This window comes from Otolemur garnettii, unplaced genomic scaffold (assembly GCF_000181295.1).
Source record: "Otolemur garnettii isolate 467f Iridium unplaced genomic scaffold, OtoGar3 scaffold00023, whole genome shotgun sequence".
In the NCBI taxonomy this organism is placed as follows: Eukaryota; Metazoa; Chordata; class Mammalia; order Primates; family Galagidae; genus Otolemur; species Otolemur garnettii.
Genome location: NW_003852418.1, coordinates 801,924 through 814,435, shown reverse-complemented (window position 1 = coordinate 814,435; position 12,512 = coordinate 801,924). Strand labels below are relative to the sequence as shown.

The window sequence follows — 12,512 nt, the reverse complement described above, 5'->3', positions numbered from 1 at the left end:
CACTGGGATTTCCTTCCTAGAGTGTGCCAGCTGGATTCCCCTGCTTCCACGCTGGTCTTCACAGCGTGTCTTCCACAGAGCAGTCACAGACATCTTTTCAAAGTCGAATCACAATCCTTCCAAGCTTAAAACTCAAGATTCTTTCTACAGGATGCGGTCCCTGCCCACCTCTTCAGCTTTATCTCCTATCAGCCCCTGCTCACTAGCCTCTTAGCTCTTTCCTGAGGAGTGATGATTCTGCTTCAGGACCTCTGCATTTATGCCCTTGCTTAGAACCCTCTTCCTCTCCCAGCTCTTTGGTAGCCTGGCTCCTTGCCATCCTTCAAGGCTTACCTTAAGCTGAAAGACGCCTCATTGGAGAGGACTTTGCAGACCTCTCAGCATGAGATCAGTGCCCCGTTTCTCGGTCTCCTTGCGGTGCCCCTGGTAACACCCAGGTAACAATCATTCTCTGTACTTGTTTGCACGTTTTATTGTCGTTAAGCCTGTCCCATAAGATGTGAGCTCCTTGAGGGCAGTGACAGCGTTTAGTGAATGATGGAAGGATGGGCAGTGGAGGATCAACTGGGTGCCCTGAGCTGGCCTTAGGTGTTTTCCCTTGTGGGATTCCCTGTGCTGGCCCCTCAGAGACAGTCCCTGAATGAAGGGGAACCGAGGCTCTGAGTGTGTGAGGTATGTGCTCATGGCTCACAGAGACTGGGCTGGGCTGGGTGGAGCACCCAGGTCCCTGCCCCTGTGCTCCTGTACTTCCCTGGATGGGGTGGTCCACATAGATCCCAGGAGCTGCACCAAGTCTGGAGCCCTTCCCAGCTGCGGGCACCTGGCATCTGTCCCCCGTGCTCTCCCCAGCTCCTCCCTAGGGCTTGCAGCAAAGCCTCTTCCTAGGGGCCATGGACACACAGGGCTGCACACCGGCCTTTTTGCCTGTGGGTTGGTGGTATTTCCTGGACAACCTTATAAAGCTAGATCTTGCCTTAGGGGTGAGAACGTTGGTTTTGTCACCCTGCAATGCAATCTGTTTTCCCCTAGTTTAAGGACCAGACTGAAACAGCCTGAAGATGTGTAGACTAAGAATAAGCTCTGTGACTCTGGACCAAGTGACCTCAAACTCCACAGAGCCTGTCAGGTTTTGCCAAAGCAGGAGCTCATTTAACCCGGGGCCGTGCTGACCTCAGGGTAGTTGGGGCATTGGATGTGGTAGGTGAAAGCCCTCCCGTCCCCATGTTTAATAGTGCCTCCAGCCCTTTACCTGTGCAGTTCCCTCTGCCTCGAATGACTTCCTGCCTCTTGTTTTTGAGAGGCATGGTCATCAGTAAGGCTCCAGTGAAAGTCACTTGAGATAACAGGGCCTGTGACGTTTTGGGGGCCAGGTGTGGTGGGTCACACCTGTAATCTCAGAGTTTGGAAGGCCATGGCAGAATTGCTTCAGGCCAAGAGTTTAAGAACAGTTAGGGTGCAGGGTGCTGTCTCCTCCATCCCTCCTCTGTCCCACAGCCTTTACTCACCTCCCTTGAAGGCCATTATCACTGTATTCGATGCCCTGAAAGAGAGCTCAGACTGCCTCTCAAGCTTTGGTGCATCCCCTCAGCACCTAGTCCAGGCCTGGCACAGGGCAGGCCCTGGGAGATGCAGGGAGGAGGAACTTGAACTCAGCGGGCACTGTGGGTGAGGGGAGGTAGGCCATGATCCTCGCTGCAGCCGTGCTTGACCATGGCGCCCCTCACTGCTGCAGATGGAAAGTCTGACTTCCAGATATTTCTCAGGTGGGAGAGCAACCAAGGCCACATCCACGTGACTGCCCATGCTCAGCCAGGAAACCTGGCCCCAGAGCCCCTACGCAGCCACCCAGGGGTGGCGGGGACAGGCAGAGGGAGCTGGGCCCCCGCAAAGCCACACAAGCTCCAGTCATGAGACTGGGGAAGGGTGGCCACTTGGGCAGCCCCTACAACCCTGCTGAAGGCTTCTGCTTCCAGTGTGTTCCAGCCTCTCCTGAGCCCCTTCTACCAGTTAGAAGACAGGGTGGATTCCAGATCAGCAGACTTGTGCTCAATTTCTACTCCCAGCTCTGTCACTTTGTAACCACTGACTTTTTTGTTTGTTTTGAGACAGAGTCTCACTATGTTGCCCTTGGTAGAGTGCTATGGCTTCACAGCTCACAGCAACCTCAAACTCATAGGCTAAGCGATTCTCTTGCCTCCGCCTCCCAAGTAGCTGGGACTACAGGTGCCTGCCACAACAACCAGCTATTTTTTTTGTTACAGTTGTCATTGTTGTTTAGCATTTGAACCCGCCAGCCCTGATATATGTGGCTGGTGCCTTAGCCACTGAGCTACATACACTGAGCCCCCACTGACTCTTTCAACCTGGTTTCCTCATTTGTGAAATGGGGTTGATGATGAAAGTCCCTATTCTTAGGGACACAGGTTAGATAATGAGAGTAAAGTACTTTACTCAGAAAGAGCTGAGTATTAGCTAATATGACACACTCTGTACTTTATCCCTCTGACACACTACATGACCCCACTCTCGAGAGAAATGCAGATTAAGATCACAAACAGGATATACTATTCACCTGCTGTGCCAGAGCCAAGCCTGCTACTGCTGTGCTGTGTGTGGGGAGGTGACACTTGCACACGCTATTGGAGGGGAGGGTCACATGGCAGTGTATCACGATGAAAAAGGCACATTCTCTTTGACTTAGCATTTCTCCTTAGGAATTTAAACTCACACATGTGTGAAATGATGTTCTATACAAGGATGTTCACTGCAGCTTGTAATAGCCAAAGATCGGAAACAAGCCGAATGTCCATTAACGCAATTAACTAAATTATGGTACAGCGTTGTGATAGAGCTCAGCTATTAAAGGAGTGGGGACAACTCTGTGTCTGGTAGGTGTGGAGTGAAAAGCAAGGTGCAGAACAGAGAGCATGACATGCCGCTAGTTGTGTTAAAATATTTTCATTCACTGGAAATCGTGTAGCAGTGGATGATTCTGGGGAGGGGTGTCGGGTGGCCACGAGCCGTAGCTGGCAGGGAGATTTGTGCGCTGTACGCCCTAGGGACCTCTGAAGTTTACACCGAGGGCATGGGTTACCTAATCAAGGAAAAGGTGACCGGAGAAATGCTTGCCATAATGAAGGCCCACCGCTGAGATACCAACCACTTTCCATGTGTACGAAAGAACAAGACAGATTGAAAAATGTGGGTCTGCTTTTACCTCTACTGTTGGGTAAGGAAATCTAATCAAGAAGTCTCACCTTTAGGAAAGCGAGTCTCGTCTCCCCGTTGACACTAAATTGACGCCCTTGGTAATGGCAGATGCCACCTGGGCACCAGTGCTGCTGTGGGGGTGACTGAAAGATGCCTTCAAGCTTCCCTGACAGATAAAGGAGGCATGCAGCCTGCATGCAAATCTCTCTAAATGAGGCATGGCCTGCCCATCTTTCTGCCGCTGGATTTAGGCATGCTGACCACCACACGCGGAGCAGCAAGCTGCAAAGAGGATGATGAAATCCTCATTTCTCTTGTGCAGAAATTCTGGCAAATATCGCGGGAAGGCTATTTTACTGCTGGGTTTGGATGGGATGCCTTTTTGGGATGCTATGCTCTGGTGCCACTCAGCTGCGGACACACAGATGAGTATGAAGGGGCTGTGTTTGAAGGGGTGAATTTGTGAACCCCGACAGTGGGCAGACACAGGAGTTCAGAACCACAGGCCCAGGGCAGCATTTACTGGGAACCCAAGAAGTCTGCTTTGCAAGGCAGAAAGCTTTTCAGCACAAGTTAGACCACACCCTGAGCCTGGGGCTACTAGGGAAGATCTTTACCTTGTACTTAAAAGCTCCTCTGAGTCTTCGGTGATGGGCTGTTCAGTCAGAGGGCAGAGGTGGTGCTTTCTCCTTATTCCGTGTCCTATCCAGTTCCCGCAATCCCTAGGTCTATATAACTGTATATTCCTTTGGAATCCTAAGGGATTATACTTGATGTTCCCCCCAACCCTCCCACCACAAAATCGAAGGCAGCGGAGCCCACTTCCTCACTTGTAAAGTGAAGAGATGACTTCAAACTTGCTTTTAGTAGAGGGACAAGTCTCAGGAGGCAACCTAACGCAAACGAGCAGCAGGCAGAGAGGAGGACTGTGGTGCTGAGGCCAAGGAGCCTGAGCTGGCCCTCTTCCTACATTGGCTTCTGGTGGCTCATAGCACACCTGGGATCCTGCTGGGTGGAACCCTGGGAAGGAGGAGCAGGTGGCAGTGGCTGCCTCCAGGAACAAGGAGGCCTAGGGACAAGATCATTGCATTATCTTTTAGTGGAATTCTGAACTTCTGTACCACATGTAAGCACTACCAGGTTAAAAACAAATACAATTTAAAAAGAACAAAGGTGAAGGACTAAATTGATTATGTTGGAAGTACCACCTTTAGCTCAGTCCCATTCTGTTGAGTTAAATCTGGATGTGCTCTTTTCATTGTAATTTATTAAACCACCTATCTACATAAAAGAGATCAAGTATCATGCCAGTCAGTGGCCTGCAACTGTCAGAGAGGCGGCTTGGTGGAGGGAAAACCTAGGACCTTGGAGCCAGACAGACATAGGTTCTGCCGCTCCTTGGACACAGGATCTTCCCTAGTTACTTACCTGTCTGAGAGCTCAGCCTTGGCTTCCCTGAATCAGAACAACGCCAGCAGGGCTGCTGTGCAGGTTAGAAAGGATAGCTGTAAAGCAAGCGAACATAGCAGGTGTCCAACACGTGCTAGATATTAGGATTCCAGAAAAGTGAAGCTGGAACTAAATCCAAACGTGAACGTGTGGCAGGTTCTGTGACAGGCCTGTCACATCCTCCTGCCCCTCTCTGCCAGGATGCTGACTGCACAGTTAGCGGGCGCACTGCCTGTCTTCTCTACTGTCCCATCACCAGCCCACAGCCAGCCTGAAGCAGGTGCCACCTTATGCAGATCTCGTGGTGGCTGCCTGGGCTGGTGAACAGGCTTCATTTGGCATGTACACGCTGGCCAGATGGTGGTGGCTGCTTAGAGCCCTGTCCCTGGGGATTTGGTGGGCAGCAAGAGCAGGGGCACAGTACAAGCTGTACAGCATCCCCTGTGGCCTATCTATGACCCAGGGCTACATGCATTTTAACTAAACGCTGCTTTTCCAGATCTGGTGGTTGTCCCCCCTCCTCATTCATGACTCTATTCTTCAAGAATGGATCATAATCTGCAAAAGCCCTGCTGACTTCCGCTGAGGAGAGCAACTTCTCCTAACCCAGGCAAAGGGAGTGAAGTCGCAGTGCTGAAGCCACAATGGGTGCAGAAAGGACAAAGGAAGCAGCGCTCACGGCGCCCCTGCAGTGTGTGCCAAGGGGGCACGTGAGCCCTGCCCTGCGGATGAAGGAAGTATGACTGAGAGAGGTGAAAGCCAGTCAGACACCACAGCTGGTGACGCAGCAGGGCCAGGACTCCAGGCCTGACTATTCTAAAGCAGCGGCTCTTGCCCTGACGCAGAGGCCAGCGGGGGAGCTGGAAACACCACCAGGCTGCATCTGACCCAAGGCCCCTGTTCCGGGTGCGGTGCACACTGGTGTATTTTTAAGCCTCCATGGACCCTCCCAGCCCCTGTGGTCAGCCTCCATGGGAGCTGAAGCATGAGGTGCGTGCCTCAGCTCCCACATCCAGACTCCCCACGTCAGGCAGTCTCCTCAGTCCGTACCAGTCACAGATGTGTGGTCCTGCAGCTGTAGCACCAGACAGACACAGTGGTGACGCTGCTGTGCTCATCATGGGCAGAATGAGGTTGACCACTGGCCTTCCTCAGATGTGCCCTGAGGCAGCCACTGTGGGAAAGGAAGTGGGTAAAGCTTCATTATAAAGAACGCCAGGCCAGGGATACCAAAACTAGCTTTAATTTGTCCAGAATCTCCACAGAGCGGTCTGGAGCTGTTTCTCGGAGGAAAGCTGCGAGTCCACAGTGCACAGGGCCAAGGGGCCTCTAGAAGTTCTCCAGCAGGCCCAGGATGCGCTTCTGCTCGTTCTCCCGGAACTCTGGGCTCCGGCCGTCCCCGATGTTCTCTGCATACTCTAGGGGACAAAGAGAGGGTCAGGCATGGATCCCAGCCCGGGTCCCCCTAGCTGGGTCACTTCATGCCTTTCCTGGATCCCAGCTCCCACCGAGGCACATGCTGCTCTAATGCCCCACAGTGGCAGCTGTGGCCAAACTCCTTAGTCCTGCCTCTGCACCCCTCAATGGAAAGGGCCCACTGGAACTTTTCAGTGTTCATATTTTTCTCCTAGCCATGTCCTCTACTCAACTGCTTTGCTTACTCACTCACTCAACATATACAAGGTTGGCCAACTAAGTTCATGAACTTATCCTAGCAAAAATGCTACACACCTCGTTGCTGAATACCACTATGGCCACCTTCAAGGGACTCCCCTGGGGAAGGTATGCACAGACGCCAGTGCCTCGTCCACCTTTCACAGCACGTTTGGAACTTTTTCTGGAATGGCCATCAGAGCTATCATTGTATAAGGCCTGACAGTTAAGCTCGCAAACTCATCCTAGGAAAAGTGCTACATACCGTAGTGATATTCAGCAATGATTTACGTACTACCTTTTCTAGGACAAGCTTGTGAATTTAATTGTCGGGTCTTGTAGGACAATAGCACTGATGGCTATTCCAGAAAAAAGAGTTTCAGGCTCGGTGCCTGTGGTTCAAGTGGCTAAGGCGCCAGCCACATACACCTAAGGTAGCAGGTCTGAATCCAGCCTGGGCCGCCAAACGACAGTCATGGCTGCAACCAAAAAATAGCCGGGCGTTGTGGCGGGAGCCTGTGGTCCCAGCTACTTGGGAGGTGGAGCAGGAGACTCGCTTGAGCCCAGGAGTTGGAGGTTGTTGTGAGCTGTGATGCCACGGCACTCTACCCAGGGGGACAGCTTGAGGCTTTGTCTCAAAAAAAAAGGAGTTTCAAAGTGCTTTAAAGGGTGGACTAGGCGCTGGCGTAGGTGATAGCTTCCCAAGGGGATCCTGTATGTAGGGGATACTGCTATGGTCTGAATGATCCATGCTGAAACTTCACCCCCAGTGCTGCAGTACTAAGACAGGTGCCTAACGAAGTGATTTGGCTCTGCCCTCGTGGATGGGATCAGCACCCTATGAAAGGCTCCAGGGAACTAGCCAGGCCTTTTGGTCCTTCCTCCTCCTGCTCTGTGAGGATGCAGCAAGAAGATGACCCTCTCCAGACGCCAACGCTGGTGCCTCGTTCTTGGGCTTCTCAGCCTCCAGAACTGTGAGGAAGTAAATTTTCATCTTCATAATTTACCCAGTGTTGAGTGTTTTATTTTGGCAGCACAATGGGCTAAGATGCCTACTGGGCAGGCCCTGTACTGGGCAGGTGGCTCTGAGTGGGGACCCTGATCAGCAGCATGTGGAACTTACCAGGAATGCAAAATCGTGGGCCCACCCTAGACTCTATTAGGAAACTCTGGGTGGGGCCCAGTGATCTGGACTGTATCGAGTCCCCCAGGTGATGCTGTCGCACGCCCAAGTTTAAGAGCTACTGTCTGGGAATGGTGAACACAGGAGATGAGAATGGGAATAAAGCAACGACCAACACAGATGAACCTCTGATCATGTGGACCCTACTTCCTACAAGGGTCATCAAGTAAACGGAGTTCACGGGGAGGCTGTCAGAAAGCCTCACAGAGGAGGCCTATCTGTGTAAAAAGAGTGCGGAAATACCTAGGAGTGGGAGCTAGCAGGAAGCCAGTGCAGGGGGCAGTGCTCAGACTACGGGGGACTGCAGGCCTGTCTCTGAGACGCAGAGCAGTGGAAGACTGCTAGCTGCTGTGGAAGACACTCCCGGGGGAAGGGCCGAGGCAAGGAGAGGTGACTTGCTGGTGGCCTGGATTAGATAGGTGGGAGGGAGACAAGTCCTCAGGTTCTTCATGCACTCTGAAGGGGGTTCAACAAGACTAAGAGATGGAAGTGGGGTATGAGATAAAGAGAAATGGATGTTGGAATCACCAAGAAGTGTGACAAGAACAGCAGAGAAGGTGACAGGGAGCCAGGATTCTTCCAAGGACTAAGGGGGAACGGGGTGCTGGTGCCAAAAAGGAGGCGCCACGGGTGGGACAGTCCACTGACGTGAGCTTCAAACGCCTGGGTGTTTTCAGGGAGATGGGAGAAAGGCCTTAGAGGGGCCCGTGGGGAGCAGGAAGACCCCTCCCCTGTCTCCGTGGGGGGTGTGTGGGGGGAAGTGGCCACCTCCAGAGAAGGCTTCCACAGGAGGGCTGGGTTTCTAAGCAGAGCAGGAAGATAAAGGCAACACTCATGAGGAGGATGTGGCTCTGGGAGGTGATGCTGGTGACACGGGACCATTGGGGACAAAGTCAGAGAGTAACAGGCTGGGCAATCATATGTTCCAGCTGACCTTGTTGTCTCAGCACAGTAATCAGTAAGACTTCCTTTCATTCTCAAAAGTTTCTTGGTTCCTCCAAACACTGTGGTAACCCTGATTTTAGGAGGCAGGAGGGGGTGAGCTGGAAGCTCTGGACTTCTGTGGTGACTCCCATGAGCAGGTGTAGGGGGAGGAGCGCAGATGGGGAGCCCAACTCCTCCCTGCCCTCTGACCATCCCCTGCCTGCTCCCACGCAGAGGAGATGGCACAACATCATGGGCTCTGTTTGAATCCTAAGTACATTGCGTGGTCCCCTCTTCTGAAATGAACGTAAAGTACCTGGCAAATACCACATTTAAGAAACATTAGGTTCTCCTTTGCTCTGCCGAATAATGCCTCTTGGAGAAATCCCACACATTTTTCCAAGTCCATCTCTGTGAAACCCTGCCTGATCACCTCTCCCTCCTGCTCCCATCCTCAGGTCACTCTGACTACACCACACACAGGCCTGTCCTCTGGGCCATCCTGTCCTTGTCCCTTCTTTCCTTAGACTGGGAGCTGCATAAAGGCAGGGACTTTAGTCTTACTCTCCATTCAATTTCCAGCCAAGCCTGGCTGAGCGCCAAACAGCAGGGCGGTGGGTGGGGGTGTGGTGAGCGAGCTGAGTAGCTGACTAGGATGGCTGCTTGCACGCTAGTCCCCCGGTCCCTTACTGGGGCGTGGCTTGAGAAGGAAAATAGAGAGAGACCTCTGGTAAGAGGCTTTGTATAATAAAATACCTGCTGGTCCAAATCAGACAAAAACTGGGAAGAGAGAAGCAAGCATATGACCTTTCATCTCTTACACCCCCCCCCCCCATGCTGCGGAAATAGTTTTGCTCCTGCCACTTCTTTATTTTTTATTCCTTCCTCTTTATTACTTTGGACATGTGCTGGAAAATGGGATCTGGGATTCTAACCTGAGCCAGCTGTGTGTCTCCTCCCGGAAATCATCCTCTTTTCTTAGGCCCATCCATCATGTCCAACAGCAGATGAGGGTGATGCCTCCTATTAAGGCCCCTTGGAGAGCGGGCTGGGCGATGGGAGGACAGGAACTGAGCCGTGGGAGAAGGCTATGGGGCTCACGCGAGTGGTGTCTCTTACTCACATGTGAATGATACAGTTGTGCCCCTGAAGAGAGGGAATGACCATCACGGCATTTACTGTCCTTGGAGGCATGGTCTGGAAGCAAGAGTCTTAATGGATTGAGCTAACACTTTGCTCTCCTAATGTCTTCTCAGACCCAGGAGGGAGGCAAGTGGAGAAACAGTTTGATGCTTTTGGGCGGTGATTTTCCAACAGTACAGCCAGCTTCCCTGGAGGGACCTCATCTCTTTCTCAGGACGCACAAAGCAGAAGAAAACAAAGTTTGTACCAGTTCCCTTGCTGAATCACCTCTGCTAAGGCCTTAGGAACAGCATATGTCTCTACTGTACACAGACAGAGCACCGACCCTTGGACAAGTCTCCCTGTCACTCTGATTGGGTAAGGAGCCAAGTCTGATCACCCGTTCTCTGGAAAGCGTATAAGGCAGTGAACGGATTCACAGAATCCGGAAGAGGGGTCCTCTTACACAGGATGGAATGGGAACTCACACGTAACACGTAACTGGCACTGCCTACGTGCCAGGCATTATATACACTGTCTCACTTCTTCTTTGTAGCAATCTTACAAGGTAAAGAACACCACCCCCATTTACGGATGAGGAAACTGAGGCTATTGGAGAAGGGGAGCAACTCACCCCAAGTCTAGGATAATAGAAGAGGAATTCAAATCCCAGAACATACATGAAGAGTGAAAACAGGCATCTTAAAAGCCTTTGGGAGTGAGTTGGTCCCTATAGCAGCACTATCTTACCTAAGCAAGATGTACCCTGCCTGTCACCCATCATGTGGGCAAAGACTCCTGCTCTGTGAGCATTCCAAAGCAGCTGGGCCCTGGCAGGTGTCTGACTACAAAGTCCTCATAAACAGTAAGACTCCAGAGGGACTGTCTTCCTGTAAAGGGGCCTCAGTGGCCAGGACAGATGTGGGGTGGGGTAGGCTGGATGGGGTCACTCTCTTATGTCAAGTCACCAAATATCAGAACTAGCAGGTTCTCAGAAATCTACTGCAGGTCTCAGGAGGCACATGATTGGCCAGGGTCCCACAGTGAGCCAGTCACAGACCTTGGCCAGGGCCCTGGCAGTCACTGCCCCGGTGGCCGGCACCAAATGGGCACCTCACCCTCATCCCTTGCCACTTATCCTTGCTCATTCTTTGTTTCTAGAGGAGAGTTCTATTTGGAGCAAATCTTGGTAGTGCCAGCTACCTCTGGTTATTATAGCTGCTGCAGCAGTTTATAAATATTGAACAGATTCCTCCCAGAGGTCTTAGGAAAGAGTTCTCTTTGCTGTGTGTGTGTGTACGAGAGGAAAAGAGAATTCGGGGGGAAAAAAAGAGATGCTAGACGAAGAGAGAACTGTGGGGGGGGGGCGGGCGGAGTAGGATGAGAGAGGCAGAGAGAGGAAGAGGGGAAGTTGGGTGGAGGGTGAGAAAGACGGCACACACGTCAACTCCCTTCTCTACTTCCCAGCATTTTCAAATGCTCTCATAATAAAGGCTTTGATGGAGCTCAGAAACAGGCAGCAGTGCTGAACGCATAAATATTAAAGCAAACTTTAGACAGCAGGTTTACTATTCAGACACGGAATACAAGCTGTTCTGTTTATGTTAAGAGCAGGGGGGGCACGGGGGCTGGTGAATGGGGAAAAACTGTCTTCCAGGGCAGAGACCTGGACCAGTGCTCATAGCCTCGTTCAGATCCCTAGCCCTTAAGCCGTAATGCTCACCCTTTAAAAAATGCAGGAGGAAGAGGGAGGAGAGAGAAGAATGCCAATATTTTCACACTGGAAACTCTTGAAGACATACAAATAACCACAAAATAGGAACTGGGAAAGGAAAATCCTTCAGGTCTAACAGAGATTCCTTAACAACAAGAACGAACCTGGAAGGTTTGAAGGTTACACTTCTCTAGGAGAACATTTTGCTGGGCTGAGAGAGATAATTTCATCAGAGATGTCATCCAAATGAAACCTACTTAACGAGATCATGCTCCCATAGTCCTGTGGATTTTAGCTGGTTAGAAAAGCACTCACTGGCACCCACCCACCTCCACAACGCCCTGAGAAGTCTAGCCTGGGTGCTGGTCCACAGTTTCCTGCTTGTATCTGAAGCCAGGCTTCTACTAGCTCCAGGGAAAAGGACTGAGGGAGGGAGGGAGGGAGGAGGGAAAGGAGGAATGATGGGAGGAAGTTAGTTCCATTCACTGAGTACATACTGGGTCCCAGGCACCTAACTGTATTTCAACTTCAGAACCTTCCTGAGAGGAGTAATATTTATTTTCGTTTTTTTTTTTTTTAATAGAGGAAGAAACCAAGACTTAAAATATTATTTACTTGTAGAGTTACACAGAGATTCAGATTTGTGCTGGTCTGGCATCTCTGTTCTTCTACTCATTACTGGGTTACTCTGGACACTAATTGGAACAATAAAGATGGCTAACATTTATCAAGCGCTTTTTAGATGCCAGCCAACATGTTAGCACTTTACATATCTCTCTAACTCTCACAGCAACCTTTTGAGGTAGTTTCTCCCCATCTTCCAGGTGACCAAACTACAGCTTATAGAGGGGTAAGTAGCTGCCTAAGGTAAGACAGCTAGAAAAAGGCAGAGCTTGGATGTGAACCCAGACAGCTTCAGGGCAGACTCCACAATCCTCGCAGAATTGGTTCTCAGAGGGTGGTTCTTCCCCTTTGTCCCCTGTGCAAACGCATCCCAGGTAGCCCTTTCTGAGAGCCCTCGTGGGTGAACTGGATGAAAGGTTCAGGGGGCATCAATCCTAAGGCAAATCTTACAACTTTGCTGAAAAAATCCTGAGGTGTCCCTAAGATGCCTCCATGCCCCATCAGGGCAGCTGGCCTCTATGCAAGATCCTTTTAGTCATGACCAGGTGCAAGTCTCTCTCTCTCTCTCTCACACACACACACATACATTCCAGATAAATCCTATCAGCTTTCGCAGTTTTAAAACCAGAGGCA

General features: G+C 51.2%; 1 protein-coding gene across 1 annotated transcript in view; it reads right to left on the bottom strand.

Annotated features, from left to right (window-relative positions):
• Positions 1–5,886: 5,886 nt before the first annotated feature.
• Positions 5,887–12,512, bottom strand: part of CTNNBL1 (catenin beta like 1) — a 171,265-nt gene continuing 164,639 nt past the window's right edge. The window contains exon 16 of the mRNA XM_003787583.3: positions 5,887–6,077. Coding sequence (XP_003787631.2) covers positions 5,989–6,077 — 89 coding nt within the window. The 3' untranslated portion in view covers positions 5,887–5,988. The remainder of the gene's footprint in view (positions 6,078–12,512) is intronic.